The sequence below is a fragment of the Ranitomeya imitator genome, chromosome 1 (assembly GCF_032444005.1).
Source record: "Ranitomeya imitator isolate aRanImi1 chromosome 1, aRanImi1.pri, whole genome shotgun sequence".
Lineage (NCBI taxonomy): Eukaryota > Metazoa > Chordata > Amphibia > Anura > Dendrobatidae > Ranitomeya > Ranitomeya imitator.
In genome coordinates this window covers 53,186,437-53,203,259 of record NC_091282.1, presented here as the reverse complement: position 1 = coordinate 53,203,259, position 16,823 = coordinate 53,186,437, and the positions used below count along the sequence as shown (strand labels likewise).

Sequence of the window (16,823 nt, the reverse complement as noted above, 5' to 3'; positions counted from 1 at the left end):
AAGAAAAGACCCAAAATTTGTGGGAGATTCACAAGGAGTGGACTGCTGCTGGAGTCTTTGCTTCACGAGCCACCACACACAGACGTATCCAGGACATGGGCTACAAGTGTCACATTCCTTGTGTCAGGCCACTCATGACCAATAGACAACACCAGAAGCGTCTTACCTGGACCAAAGAGAAAAAGAACTGGACTGTTACTCAGTGGTCCAAGGTGTTGTTTTCAGATGAAAGTACATTTTGTATTTCATTTGTAAATCAAGGTCCCAGAGTCTGGAGGAAGAGTGGAGAGGCCACAATCCAAGCTGCTGGAGGTCCCCCCCCCCCCCCCCCCCCCGCTGTTCTGAAAATAGTTCTCCTGTATTCGGTCACGTGGGGCCGCTCATTTACAGTAATGAATATGCGGCTCCACCCCTATGGGAGGTGGAGCCGCATATTCATGACTGTAATCGGCGGTACCACGTGACCGCTGATACAGTAGAAGATGCGGCCAGAACAGGAAGCAGCGCCAGCGAGGGAGCCGGGTGAGTATTTTCTGAACAGCGGGGGGGGCGCACAGGGGGTGGAAGGGCGGGGGGCACATAGATCTTTATTTTAAACACAATTATTCATATCTTCTCTACAGCAAACGCTGCTGCAGGGAAGATATGAATCGCGGCTTCAGCACCAGTGGGGGGGACAGCGCTTAATGTAGCGCTGTCTCCTGCATGGCACACGGACTGCACACGGACAACGTCCGTGTGCGGTACGTGTTTTACACGGACCCATTGACTTTAATGGGTCCGTGTAATACGTGCGCTCCCACGAACACTGACATATCTCCGTGTTTGGCACACGGAGACACGGTCCGCAAAAAATCAATGACATCTGTCACCTCACGTACCGGAACCACTGACGTGTGAAACCGGCCTTATATAGGGTCTATTTACCCCCTGGGTAACATGTTATTTTGGACAGCCCCATATAATATCACAGGTACGACTGCTATCCGTGAAAACCACAGATAGAACTCATTCGAAAAAATGGAGCCCTTAGTGGGGGACATGGTAGATGCGGGACCCTATTACACATTTTGCATTGGGGTCCAGAAGCTTCATGTTACAAAACTTTGCCGATTATTCTCTTCTCCTTTACTGCATTCTGTCCGTAGTAGATATACTGTAATTCAGACTAACAAATCTCGCCCAGGAGTGGCGCTGATGAAAGATGGCACCGTGCACAGTCCCACACAGAGCCGAGAGCTTAATTGTACAGGTGGACGGGAAGGGCTCCACGCCAAATACTTTTGGTTACGAGGGAGTGGTGGGAGTACATTCATGTAACCACTCCTAGGGAAGCAGTGCTCTCTTCATACAAATCAATGACAATTTCCAGTCCACACCCCCCCACCACCACCACTACTGATATTCTTCTTCTTCTTTTTTTTTTTTTTTTCTTCCCACTTTTGGAACAAACCAGCAGTTCTATAATAGCAGCCTGCTCCGACGGACACAACGAAAAAAGGTCAGTGACATGATTTCTTATAAAACCCCGGACGTTTATACTGTGTTAAAGGAGACAGACGGGATCTGGATTATTTTCGGAGAGGGCCCTGCTGGATACGTTGCAATGTGATATAAAAAGAGAAAAAATATATATATATGACCGGCTAAAAAGGGGATTAGGATCCTGTGCAGTGGAAATAGCTGTGAGATGTGGTTTGGATAATTTTTTTTTTTTCGGGGGGGGGGGGGGGGGGGGTTGGTAGGGGGGGTGTAGTTGTGTGTGCAGATGCGGCTTTACAGTTGCATTATATATTGTTAATATCATTTTTTACTTCATGGCAGTGATCTGCAGCATGTGGCGCTTTGAGGTGTTGGAGAACTACAACTCCCAGCATGTCCTAACGGCTGCAGGTTGGGAATAAAACACCTGGAGAGCCTTATTTTAGAGACCGCTGCACTAAAAGGATGATGCCTACGAGTTATAAGTCAGTATATAATAGGGGGCCCAAGAGATAAGAGGGGCCACATCCACCTCCAACGCAGCAAGCAGCCCCTTTGGAGACATATAAAGGGCTATATGATGAGCTGCCAGCCTGCAAATGGCCCATACACTGTTCCTTTACCCGGAATAATTACCGCAATAGTAATGCATCATAATAAATTTTTAAAAAATTGAATAAAATTCCTTTAATCCAGCGTGAAGATAATCTGATAATCCAGAATTCTGATTAAATGAGATCCCCCAACATTAAACATAATGGTATTTTGCTTACTGATCAGAAGGGGTCTGACTGTCAGGACCTTGCAAAAGAACAGGGGCAGCAGCATTTTTTTCCCCTCCACAGCAGCACTGCCATCTATCTGCAGTGTAGGGAACAGCAACACAGCCCTATGTATGTGAACGGAGCAGCTCCCTGTACGGCAGTGCCACTTTGACAGCAAAAATGATGAAGGAGAATTTACCCCATAACTGAGCGTATTTACACCATTGTATAATAACTGGGAATATCCCTTTTAAAAAAAAGTAATATCTGCAGATTATTTTATTTTTTTTATTTTTTTTTTTCAATTTTTGCAAGGTTGTTTCCACCAATCTCTCCCATCGGGAAACAATGTACAGTCTGAGTTATGTCAACGCTGCAGTTTTTTTTACTTGGAACCAGAGGTGACTCCAGGTCACCAATAAGCTGCAACCTTAGAAGGAAGATAGACTTTTCAATGACTGTCCAATAATAAGGAAAATCTGATGGTTCAGAACCTGTCCGGTCTCTTTTATTCATTCATTTCATTTATATCTTTGGTTTTAAAGTTTTACTTTTATTCTACTTCCACATATGTAGCAAATATTTTATATGTACCGTATGTACGTGCCCTCCGGGGAATACACAGGCAATTTTATTTATTTATTTTAATTTTTTTTGTACTATTGATTTTGTATTTTTTTTTTTATTTATTATACTTTTGGAAGACTAATAGGTTTTTCTGCTGCTTTATATCTTGTAATACTTCCTGTTGTTAATTAGAAACCATCAACAAGCAGGCTGGAGGCAGTCAGCACAGTGTATGGTGATCGTGTGGTATAAGTATATAGTGGAGATCACACAGGCAAAGGAGTGTTATAAGCTGGAAGGGTCCCGTAAATAATGAGGTTTTACCCTCAAAATTTTAATATATATATATATATATATATATATATATATATATATATACAATTAAAAATAATATTTTGAAAAAAATGTAAATCTAAAAATATTTTGATTATTTATACTACATGGTGCAAAAATAACATAAAAATAAGTAAGTAAATTATATGATCAGATGAGCCTGCAAAATGGATAACATAAGGACAGCGCAGCAATCTGTTTTGGTTCACATTAACATTTTTACTTGTGATCCAATGGTCCAGCATGAAATAGTCTGATCCATTTATTTTGTTGTTTTTTTGGTGATCAGGCTCACCTATTAAATTCAATGGGTGCATTTAAAAAACGTCATGTGGACACCATAGTTATTATTTTTTTTTTTTACGGATACGCCGCAATTATTAACATTGATTTATTATCAGAATTTAAATTGCTGTTTTTTTTTTAATTCATTTACTTATTTGTACAAGTTTCTAAAATTCCATCAATGAATTATAAATACCCCCAAAAAAACTTTACAAGGTCTGACAAAATGGAATTATTGAAAAATAAGAAGCAGGAATCTATATATATATTTGTCTAAGGGATTTTCCGTCTGTCTGTCTGTCTTTCTGTCTTTCTGTCTGTCTGTCCTGGAAATCCCGCATCTCTGATTGGTCGAGGCCGCCAGACCTCGACCAATCAGCGACCGGCACAGCGACGATGATGTCATAAAGGACGTAGAAATCCCACGTTTCTGATTCAGCGACGGGCACAGATCGACGTAGATCGACGTAGATGTCATAATGGTTGCCATGGTGACAATGATGTCATAAAGGTTGCCTCGACCAATCAGCGACGGGCACAGTCTGCTGCGAATTCTGGAATTATCATTGTCCATATACTACGTGGACATGCATATTCTAGAATACCCGATGCGTTAGAATCGGGTCACAATCTAGTCTATATATAAATATATATGTATATGTATATATACAGGGTGGTCCAAAAGTAGGTGGACAGTATGTGTAATAGGGTTATGAAGGGGGAGATTTATCAGGCCTGGTGTAAAGTGAAACTGACACAGTTGCCCTTAGCAACCAATCAGATTCCACCTTTCATTTTCCAAAGAGTCTGTAAGGAGTGAAAAGTGGAATCTTATTGGTTGCTAAGGGCAACTGAGTCAGTTTCACTTTACACCATGTTTGATAAATCTCCCCCTTCATAACCCTATTGCACATAATGTCCACCTACTATTGGACCACCCTGTATATATAAAAGGCAGCACTCCAGTAAAGATGCAAAAAAAATGTGGACTTTATTCAGCCCAGGTGGCAACGTTTACGTTCATAGAACTTTTTTCAAGATATATATATATATACTAGCTGAAGAGCCCGGCGTTGCCTGGGCATAGTAAATATCTGTGGTTAGTTATAGCACCTCACTTCTCTTATTTTCCCATCACGCCTCTCATTTTCCCCCTCACATCTCTCATTTTCCCCCTCACTCCTCTTATTTTCCCCCTCACTCCTCTCATTCCCCCCTAACACTTGTCATTTCGACCTCACATCTGTCATTTTCCGATCACTACACTATTTTCCCTCACTCCTCTCATTTTGCACTCACACCTTTTCATTTTCACCTCACACCTCTCATTTTCACCTCAGTATATACATGTTTGTCATCTCCCTTATATATAGTATACACCTGTATGTCATCTCCTATATATAGTATATACCTGTATGTCATCTCCCCTGTATATAGTATATACCTGCTGTGTGTCATCTCCCCTGTATATAGTATATACCTGTATGTCATCTCCTTCTATATATAGTATATACCTGTATGTCATCTCCTCCTGTATATAGTATATACCTGTGTGTCATCTCCCCTGTATATAGTATATATCTGTGTGTCATCTCCTCCTGTATATAGTATATACCTGTATGTCATCTTCTATATATAGCATATACCTGTATGTCATCTCCTCCTGTATATAGTATATACCTGTAGGTAATCTGCTCCTGTATATAGTATATACCTGTGTGTCATCTCCTCCTGTATATAGTATATACCTGTATGTCATCTCCTCCTGTATATAGTATGTACCTGTATGTCATCTCCTCCTCTATATAGTATATACCTATGTGTTATCTCTCCTGTATATAGTATATATCTGTGTGTCATCTCCCCTGTATATAGTATATACCTGTGTGATCTCCTGTATTAGACCTCGTTCACACATTATTTGCTCAGTATTTTTACCTCAGTATTTGTAAGATAAATTGGCAGCCTGATCCCCAGCCAACAGGAAGCCCTCCCCCTGGCAGTATATATTAGCTCACACATACACATAATAGACAGGTCATGTGACCGACAGCTGCCGTATTTCCTATATGGTACATTTGTTGCTCTTGTAGTTTGTCTGCTTATTAATCAGATTTTTATTTTTGAAGGCTAATACCAGACTTGTGTGTGTTTTAGGGCGAGTTTCGTTTGTCAAGTTGTGTGTGTTGAGTTGTGTGTGGCGACATGCATGTAGCGACTTTTGTGAGATGAGTTTTGTGTGGCAACATGCGTGTAGCAACTTTTTGTGTGTCGAGTTGCATGTGACACGTTAGTGTAGCAAGTTGTGTGCAGCAAGTTTTGCGCATGGCGAGTTTTGCGCGTGGTGAGTTTTATGTCTGGTGCCTTTTGAGTATGTGCAAGTTTTGTATGAGGCAACTTTTGCATGTGTTGCAAATTTTGTGCATGTGGCAATTTTTCCGCGTGTGCAAGTTTTGCGTGTGGCGAGTTTTCCATGAGGTGAGTTTTGCACTTGTGGCGAGTTTTGCGTGAGCCTAGTTTTTGCATGTGGCGAGTTTTGCGCGTGGCGAGTTTTGAGCGGCGACTTTTGTGTTTCGACTTTTATGTGGCAAGGTTGGTGTATGTGTGGTGAAATGTGTGCTGAGGGTAATATGTGTTCAAGCATGTGGTAGTGTGTGGCGCATTTTGTGTGTGTGTTCATATCCCCATGTGTGGTGAGTATCTCATGTCGGGGCCCCACCTTAGCAACTGTACGGTATATACTCATTGGCGCCATCGCTCTCACTCTTTAAGTCCCCCTTGTTCACATCTGGCAGCTGTCAATTTGCCTCCAACACTTTTCCTTTCACTTTTCCCCATTATGTAGATAGGGGAAAAATAGTTTGGTGAATTGGAACACGCAGGGTTAAAATTTCACCTCACAATGTAGCCTATGACGCTCTCGGGGTCCAGACGTGTGACTGTGCAAAATTTTGTTTCTGTAGCTGCGACGCCTCCAACACTTTTCCTTTCACTTTTTTCCCCATTATGTAGATAGGGGCAAAATTGTTCGGTGAATTGGAAAGCGCGGGCTTAAAATTTCACCTCACAACGTAGCCTATGACGCTCTCAGGGTCCAGACGTGTGACTGTGCAAAATTTTGTTGCTGTAGCTGCGACGCTTCCAACACTTTTCCATTCACTTTTTTCCCCATTATGTAGATAGGGGCAAAATTGTTTAATGAATTGGAACGCGCGGGGTTAAAATTTCGCCTCACAACATAGCCTATGACGCTCTCAGGGTCCAGACGTGTGACTGTGCAAAATTTTGTGGCTGTAGCTGCGACGGTGCAGATGCCAATCCCGGACATACACACACATACACACATTCAGCTTTATATAGTAGATTTATATATATATATATGCAACTTATCGTTCGCGCACCTGTTTTTAATGCATTTCACGCCAAAGTTTATAATTTTTATTTTGAGCTCATCAAAAGATTTGGGTCCCCAGCAAGTTCCTATATTAACTTTTATTATAATGTTGCACACAAAAATCTCTCCAGTAGGACGTGGCAGTACAGGAGGAGTAACATTTCCAGGCTGAAGTGTAATAGATTAAGATGAACCATAAGAAAACTTAATTCCAGCCGTACGGCGCCATTCACACGTTAATTTTTCTCACGTACGAAATAAACGAACCGATTATTGTGATCAGATCCGAATGACATCAGTTTTCTTCCCATGTAACAGACCATGAAAATCGGACGGCTCTTAGATGTCATCCAATGTCCGATTTTTTTTTCACAGACTCTGATCAAAATTGAACGTCGCCTCGATTTTCCTCGGTCAGCAAAAAAAAAATCAAGGACATGTGAATGGCCCCATAGACTATCACAGGTGAATGAGGCCTTAGTATGGAGCTAAACGCAAACTACTAATAGGAAGGAAAAGGGCTTACTATGATGTATTTGATGGAAACCATCAGCAAGCAGGTTAGAGGTCATTTTATGGCTTTTTATATTTAACTCATTGTAATTGGGATAAATCACGGAGTCACATAAATGTTTGTTACTTGATTAGGTCTTTCAGAGGAGGGGTGTGCGGGGAGGATTATGGTATTTTGGTGGAATTGGGCTCAACTTGAATCCAATTTGACCAGTTGTTGGTTTCCGGCGAGATGGAAAGAGAAGAAACTTCATCCTCTGCAGAGGTTTCCCCAGAGGTGGGAGGATTTGGAATGAGGCTGAGGGGCCCCAGCCTGTGATAAGTAGGGTAAATAAGGACTGGCACACTTAATATAAGTCACCAGTGGGTGCCCCATCAGTCAGATGCTGTTATCTATAGGGCAGTGACCAGGAAGGACCGACCCCATGGTCCATAGTGCTGAGCACAGATCCAGCAGGGCAAGGCTTCTGCTGGATCCCATTCAGCCAGCTGCTGTTCGGTTCTCAAGTTCAGTAATGTCAACCACATAAAATAGACAGGCTGCGCCTTTCCTCTGCTCCGGGGGAGGACAACATTAGCTAATGTCTTGTTAACACTATATCTGCTGCAGCAGAACAGCAACATGTCACTTACGAGTTATCTGAAGACAGCCGTCCGCTCCAATATAAAATATATACTCATTGCTTCACTTCTATACACGGTATTTCACTCATTAGAGCAGCAGTTTGTGCTTCAGAGCTGCACTTCGGACTAGCACTTTTTAGACTGTGTTCTCCATTTTAAATTTTTTTAAGCTGTCATGTTTGGTCAACCCGGCACCCAGTCACACACATGCATTCATATACATAGTCACATCCCGGTCTCCCCTTCCTCCAGACTTATTAGTCTTTTTTATGTTAGCATCTATGCAATTGGCTGGAGACTACTATTATATTAGGTCTCACCTGCTGAGGTGGATCCTTAAAGCCCTTTGTCAGGGAGCAGTTCTAATGCAGCACAGACACGTGGCATTGGTGCCCTTGAGCGGACCATCGAGGACAATGATGGGGGGGAAATGGCAACTGGAGATGCAGAGTCATCTTTGCTGTGAGTTTCAGTGTAACAGAGCTGGATTTGTCACAGAGTCTTAGCGTCGGCCTGGAGCACCTTGGGCCCACCAGAGAAAATCATTCTTGAGGCCCACCATGTAGCTACATAGAAATAAATTCAAGACCACCAATTGTTTAGTAAAACACGCTAATATCAGGGAATAATATAAGGTAGTACACATCTTAATTATGTAGCAGGGGTTGGGGTAGCCCCTCATAGAATATAAAGTAGCGCCCCTCATAGAATATAATGTAGCCTCCCACAGAATATCATGCAGCCCCCCATAGAATATATTGCAGCTCCCTCATAGAATATAATATAGCCTCCCTCGTGGAATATAATGCAGCCCCCCCCATATGGTATAATACAGCACCCCACAAAATATAATGCAACCCCCTCATAAGATATAATGCAGCCCCCCCCATAGAATATAATGTAGCTCCCTCATATGGCATAATGCAGCCCCTTCACAGAATATAATGTAGCCCCTCAGAGTATAATGCAACCCCCTCATAAGGCAGCCCCCCATAGAATATACTGTAGCTCCCTCATAGGGCATAATGCAGCTCCCCTCATATAGTATGATGTAACCACCTGAGAGAATAATGCAGCCCCCACATATAATATAATGCAGCCCCTCCACAGAATGTAATGTAGCCCCCTCAGAGTATAATGCCAACCCCTCATAAGACAGCCCCCTAGAGAATATACTGTCACCCCTCATAGGGCATAATGCAGCTCCCCTCATATAGTATGATGTAGCCCCCTCAGAGAATAATGCAGCCCCCACAGAATTATAATGTAGCCCCCTCATAGGGTATAATGCAGTCCCCCTGAAAGGGTATAATGCAGCACCCTCCACCATCATCATTGTTCTCCCCCTCCACCATTGTACTCATTACCACCTCCACTATTGCCTCCTCCCCCACCACCATTGTCCTTTCCACCACTACCACCTTTGTCCTTTACACCACAACCATCATTGCTTTCTTCCCCACCACCATCATCATTGCCTCCCCCACCACCATCATCATCACTGCCTCCCCCACCACCACCATAATCATTGCCTCCCCACCACCATCATCATCATTGCCTCCCCCACCACCATCATCATTGCCTCCAGCACCATCATCATCATTGTTTCCCCCACCACCATCATCATCATTGCCCCCACCATCATTATCATTGCTTCCCCCACCACCATCATCATTGCTCCCACCACCATCATCATTGCCTCCAGCACCATCATCATCATTGCCCCCACCACCATCATCATTGCCCCCACAACCATCATCATTGCCTCCAGCACCATCATTGCCTCCAGCACCATCATCATAGCCCCCACCACCATCATCATTGCCTCCAGCACCATCATCATCATTGCCCCACCACCATCATCATTGCCCCCACCACCACCATCATTGCTTCCAGCACCATCATCATCATTGCCCCCACCACCATCATCATTGCCCCCACCACCATCATCATTGCCCCCACCACCATCATCATTGCCTCCAGCACCATCATCATTGCCCCCACCACCGTCATTGCCTCCAGCACCATCATCATTGCCCCCACCACCATCATCATTGCCTCCAGCACCATCATCATCATTGCCCCCACCACCATCATCATTGCCCCCACCACCATCATCATTGCCTCCAGCACCATCATTATTGCCCCCACCATCATCATTGCCTCCAGCATCATCATTGCCTCCAGCACCATCATCATTGCCCCCCCCCACCATCATCATTGCCTCCAGCACCATCATCATTGCCCCCCAACCATCATCATTGCCTCCAGCACCATCATCAGAACTGCCTCCCCCACACACACAGCTGCACTCACGTAGGCAGAGACACACGCACAGGCAGGCGGAGACACACACACAGCCACACACACACACGCACACACACTGACACACACCCCCGCAACTTTCTCTCTGAAACAGCCGTGCTGAATGATGACATGATCCAGCCGCGCTGAGTCAGACAGGAAGTGCCGGGCAGGAAAGAGGACGGCATGGATCCCTGCAGCTCCGCTCTGGTCCCAAGCTGCAGGGATCGCAATCAATGATTGCCGCCCTTTAGGGGCCCACCTCTGGGGCCCCCCATTCAGCAGCAGTGGCGGGCAGTGTTAGCCTCAGCCTGCGGCTAATGCTGCCCGCCATTAAAGTGAAATGGTATTCATGCCTCTCCACGCCCATGGGGGCGTGGGGAAGCGTGAATATTCATTTCTCTTTAGCAGCGGGCATAGGCTCCTGTCCATCTGCTGTTCTCTGGCACCAGGAGGGCCCCCTTGACTGAAGGGCCCCATAGCAGCTGGGTGTGCCGCTATTATCGACACTCCATTGGCTGGGGGGCCCCTGGAGCAGTGAGGGCCCTAGGCAGCTGCGGGCCAATATGCCAGCAGGTGTCAGTGCCTGGGCCCACCAGAGACTCTGTGACAGAGTCCAATGTAGAACTAGCATAGTGATGTAGGGAAGCTAACCAGCAGTATATCAAAGCTGGGTTTGTCACAGAGTCCAATGAAAAGCATCCAGTGGTGTAGTAGAGCTGGGTTTGTCACAGAGTCCAGTGGTATAGTAGAGCTGGGGTTGTCACAGAGTCCAGTGCACAGTATCCAGTAGTTTAGTACAGCTGGTTTGTCACAGAATCCAATGCAAAGGATTCAGCTTTATGGTAGATCTGGGTTTGTCATAGAGTCCAATGCAAAGCATACAGTGGTATAGTGTAGCTGTGTTTGTCACTGAGTCAAATGCAAAATATTCAGTGTTATAACAGATCTGGGTTTGTCAGAGTCCAATGGAAAGTATCCAGCGGTACAGTAGAAGTCGGTTTGGCAGAGTCTAATGCAAAGCATACAGTGGTATAGTATAGCTGGGTTTGTTACAGAGTCCATTGCAAAGTATGCAGCGGTATAGTGGAACTGGGTTTGTCAGAGACTCCAAAGGAAAGTATCCAGTTGTATAGTATAACTTGGCTTGTCACAGAGCCTAAATGCAAATTATTCAGTATCATAGTAGAGCTGGGTTTGTCACAGAGTCCAATGCAAAATATTCAGTGTTATTACAGAGCTGGGTTTGTCACAGAGTCCACTGCAAAGTATCCAACGTTATTTAGAGCTAGGGATGTCAAAAGGTTAAAGAAGATCCAGTCCTTGACAGTGGTGTGGCCATTTTCAACCTGAATACTCGGTGACTTTAACAGTGCGACAACATAGGAGTGCCCGGATTGCCAGAGAAAGCTGGCCAGAACAACCTAGTGTAGGAGTCAGGCTAGGTGAGTGACATATAGGTGTATACAGTACTGCGTGAGACATGCAATCATACAGAATCCTTCAGCATTGCCTATGGGGAGCAGTAAGGTGCCTTATGGCTGCACCATTCATTGGCACATGGAGAGTCTATGGGTCAGTCATGATATAGACCTGTATGAACTGAACATGTCACCCTATCTTTACAATATGCAAGGGCCCTAATTGTCATAGAGAAGCTTTTGGCCTTAATATATTTAGTGTTTTTACTGTCTTTTGCCTTGGAGTTTAGGATTGTACTTCATCCAGTTCGTCTACATCTGATGAGAGTCATTTCCCTACGTCCATGTGGCAGCATTATATGACTGCCTGCCCCTTCTCCAGCAATGTGCACAGTCTCGCTCTCAGCAGGTCTGTCTCTGCCCTCCTCTCCTCTCTTCACACCCCACTCGTTTGCTCTCCTTCTCTGCCAATGTGTGGGAGAAGGGACCCCACCCATGTAGATTGCCATCCAGGTGATTTCTGTCCTGGCACCGCTTATCCTGGCGTAGACAGTAACTAGGTGCTATTAACTGCTAAGAAAGAGAGGTCGGCATTAACATGTGTCAACGTATAAGAACATTTAAGTAATTTTTGTATCCAAAAAACTATATAAATGTGATATTTCATCCACGACGGTAACAACTAACAAGCACTCGGGAGATTGTACAGCACATTTTGCTTTGGGGCTCCCTTTAGCTATGACCACAGCAGCAGAATTCAATGTTATAGCTTAGGGTTAGCAAAAAGCAAAAAAACAAATACAAAATACGGTATGTGAAAAAAAAAATACACACAAACATGCCTCAACTCACAAGGATATGGACAGATACATTTGCATATACACAAATAAACACAAATGAAAATATACTGAACTTATACAGGCACACATACTGGGACCAATTTTGCAAATCTGTCTGCCTTTTAGTACCAAAAAAAATGCACAAAAAATGCACTTAATTTCCACTGTGTTTTTTTCATGCAGAAAAGAATGCATAAAAAAAAGCCACGTGTGACCATACTACAAGGCTGGGTTCACACGTTGTGTATGTGTGCACATTTTACGAGCAGATTTCTAAATTGGAATCCACATCAATACTTCAGCTGAATTTTCTCACTTTATTATGTGCATTTTTTGTTGTCCAAATTCCAGGATAGAAGTTTAAACTGGTAAAATTATTGGGTAAAATCTACTCCAAAACTGTACACTCCTGAAACAAAAATGCTTAAATGCTGTGGGTTTTTAAAAAAATGTGACAAAAGCGAATGTCTAGTAAATTTTGCAGCAAAAAATGCAAAATGTGAAATGCTGCGGATTTTATGTTACTCCCCAGATAAAATCTGCATCAAATACGAATATGAATCCAGCCTTAAAATTCACTAGATTTATCATAATGGTCCATACTGGTTGCGGTGCATTTTTAGACTATCTAGTTTCAATTGGCCCCACATACTAGTTGGTCGTATAAGTTGCGCCAAATTTTATCTCAATCTGATCACAATTTAGACTACTCCCCATTTCCTATCAAACCACACCCTATTCCGATTGATCACACCCCCATTCCGATAGACCACACCCCTGTTTCAGTAGACCATACTCCATTATGATAGACCACACCCCTATTCCAATGGATCACACCCCACTGCGATAGACCACACTCCAGTCCCATAGCCCACATCCCACTCTGATAAATCACACTCTATTCCCATAAACCACACCGCATTCTGACAGACCACACTCCATTCTGACAGACCACACCCCATTCAGACAGACCACACCCCATTCTGACAGACCGCATCCCATTCCAACAGACCACACCCCATTCTGACAGACCACATCCCATTCCAACAGACCACACCCCATTCTGACAGACCACATCCCATTCCGACAGACCACACCCCGTTCTGACAGACCACATCCCATTTCAACAGACCACACCTGATTTCAACAGACCACATCCCATCCCGACAGACCACATCCCAGTCTGACAGACCACATCCCATTACGACAGAACACACCCCATTCTGACAGACCACATCCCATTCTGACAGACCACACCCCATTCTGACAGACCACATCCCATTCCGACAGACCACACCCCGTTCTGACAGACCACATCCCATTTCAACAGACCACACCTGATTTCAACAGACCACATCCCATCCCGACAGACCACATCCCAGTCTGACAGACCACATCCCATTCCAACAGACCACACCCCATTCTGACAGACAACATCCCATTCCGACAGACCACACCCCGTTCTGACAGACCACATCCCATTTCAACAGACCACACCTGATTTCAACAGACCACATCCCATCCCGACAGACCACATCCCAGTCTGACAGACCACACCCCATTCTGACAGACCACATCCCATTCTGACAGACCACACCCCATTCTGACAGACCACACCCCATTCTGACAGACCACATCCCATTCTGACAGACCACATCCCATTCTGACAGACCACACCCTATTCCGACAGACCACATCCCATTCTGACAGACCACACCCCATTCTGACAGACCACACCCATTCTGACAGACCACACCCCATTCTGACAGACCACATCCCATTCCAACAGACCACACCCCGTTCAGACAGACCACACCTGATTTCAATAGACCACACCCGATTTCAACAGACCACACCCCATCCCGACAGACCACATCCCATTCTGACAGACCACACCCCATTCTGACAGACCACACCCATTCTGACAGACCACACCCCATTCTGACAGACCACATCCCATTCCAACAGACCACACCCCGTTCAGACAGACCACACCTGATTTCAATAGACCACACCCGATTTCAACAGACCACACCCCATCCCGACAGACCACATCCCATTCCAATAGACCACAACTCCTCGTTCAGCCTGTAAAAAATGTATCTTTGGCTGTTTTCACAGTTTGCTGCCATGGTGCGGGGTTTTTTGTGTGCATTTGCAGCAAATACAAATCCTTGACACAATTTTCAGATTTATATTTTTAAAATAATTAGAAAATCACATATTTCCTTTACACTTCACAAATACTTGCTACTTTATGCTGCTACATTACATTAAAAAAATCCCAATAAAAAGCATTTACATTTGTGGGTGTAACGTGACAAAATGTGAAAAAGTTCACAGGGAATGAATACTTTTTCAAGTCACTGTACTGCGTCCTGATGCGCCCTGAGCCATTTCTATAGCGCCATAGTGCACCTATTACTTTCTACAGCCTCTCTGCTGCACTGTCTATTGCTGGCTACAGAAGGAGTTAACTGAGAATCCATCAGTGAGCGCACACAAATGGAATGGTGGGTGAGTTTATAACTCTTTTTATTCTGGGGTTTTCTTCTGAGCTACTTTCAGCTGATTTATGAGCACAGATCACATCAAAGTTAAATATGCAGTGAAATTGCATATACGAAAAAGCCAAACGGTTCAACATTTTTAATGTAACCCCAATTTCCAAAATAATTTTGAATCTCTGCGTCTCATTGTTCTCACCCCTTTGGATCTCACATTTAGAGGGTTATGTTCTTTTCTTATACATCACATGGGGCAGCTCAGTGTCAGGTTGCAGCCCATAAGCCACTCAGCCGTAGGTTGAATAGTGGAGCGTTTCCAGCAGGGAGATATCCCAGCATTGTGCAGGCTGATTACACAGGTGTCTGGCTGTACATGGGGGCTTGGCTGGATTACACCACAGGTTCGCACAGTCAGATTGGCTTTTATTTTTTCATTTATTTTTGGCAGAGAAAATCAAATATGAATAGAGGGAGGAGAGTGGGATTCCTGCACGGCTCCTCCACAATAATCCGACCGTCTGCGCTGTAATATGACATTCAGGTGTGGACTCCGCTGCAATCTCTGGCTCTAGTCACACTTGTAATATACACTGCTCAAAAAATAAAGGGAACACTCAAATAACACATCCTAGATCTGAATGAATGAAATATTCTCATTGAATACTTTTTTCCTGTACAAAGTTGAATGTGCTGAAAACAAAATCACACAAAAATCATCAATGAAAATCAAATTTATTAACCAACGGAGGCCTGGATTTGGAACGATACTCAAAATCAAAGTGGAAAATCAAATTACAGGCTGATCCAACTTCAGTGGAAATGCCTCAAGACAAAGAAATGATGCTCAGTAGTGTGTGTGGCCTCCACGTGCCTGTATGATCTCCCTACACTGCCTGGGCATGCTCCTGATGAGGCGGCTGATGGTCTCCTGTGGGATCTCCTCCTAGACCTGGACTAAAGCATCCGCCAACTCCTGGACAGTCTGTGGTGCAACGTGACCTTGTTGGATGGTGCCAGACATGATGTCCTAGATGTATTCAATCGGATTCAGGTCTGGGGAACGGGCGGGCCAGTCCATAGCTTCAATGCCTTCATCTTGCAGGAACTGCTGACACTCCAGCCACATGAGGTCTGGCATTGTCCTGCATTAGGAGGAACCCAGAGCGAACCGCACCAGCATATGGTCTCACAAGGGGTCTGAGGATCTCATCTCGGTACCTAATGGCAGTCAGGCTACCTCTGGCGAGCACATGAAGGGCTGTGCGGCCCTCCAAAGAAATGCCACCCCACACCATTACTGACCCACTGCCAAACCGGTCATGCTGAAGAATGTTGCAGGCAGCAGATCGCTCTCCATGGCGTCTCCAGAGTCTGTCACGTCTGTCACATGTGCTCAGTGTGAACCTGCTTCATCTGTGAAGAGCACAGGGCGCCAGTGGTGAATTTGCCAATCCTGGTGTTCTGTGGCAAATGCCAAGCATCCTGCACGGTGTTGGGCTGTGAGCACAACCCCCATCTGTGGATGTCGGGCCCTCAGACCATCCTCATGGAGTCAGTTTCAAACCGTTTGTGCAGACACATGCACATTTGTGGCCTGCTGGAGGTAATTTTGCAGGGCTCTGGCAGTGCTCCTCCTGTTCCTCTTTGCACAAAGGCTGAGGTAGCGGGCCTACTGCTGGGTTGTTGCCCTCCTACGGCCCCCTCCATGTCTCCTGGTGTACTGGCCTGTCTCCTGGTAGCGCCTCCTGTACGCTGACAGACACAGCAAACCTTCTTGCCAAAGCTCGCAT

General features: G+C 44.7%; 1 protein-coding gene across 2 annotated transcripts in view; it reads left to right on the top strand.

The window, feature by feature from the left end:
* The first annotated feature begins 1,348 nt into the window (after positions 1-1,348).
* Positions 1,349-16,823, top strand: part of ZBTB7C (zinc finger and BTB domain containing 7C) — a 69,790-nt gene continuing 54,315 nt past the window's right edge. The window contains exon 1 of one of the 2 annotated variants that reach the window (XM_069746594.1): positions 1,349-1,501. In XM_069746594.1, coding sequence (XP_069602695.1) covers positions 1,359-1,501 — 143 coding nt within the window. In that variant the 5' untranslated portion in view covers positions 1,349-1,358. The remainder of the gene's footprint in view (positions 1,502-16,823) is intronic. The other variant, XM_069746611.1, reaches the window with a different exon arrangement.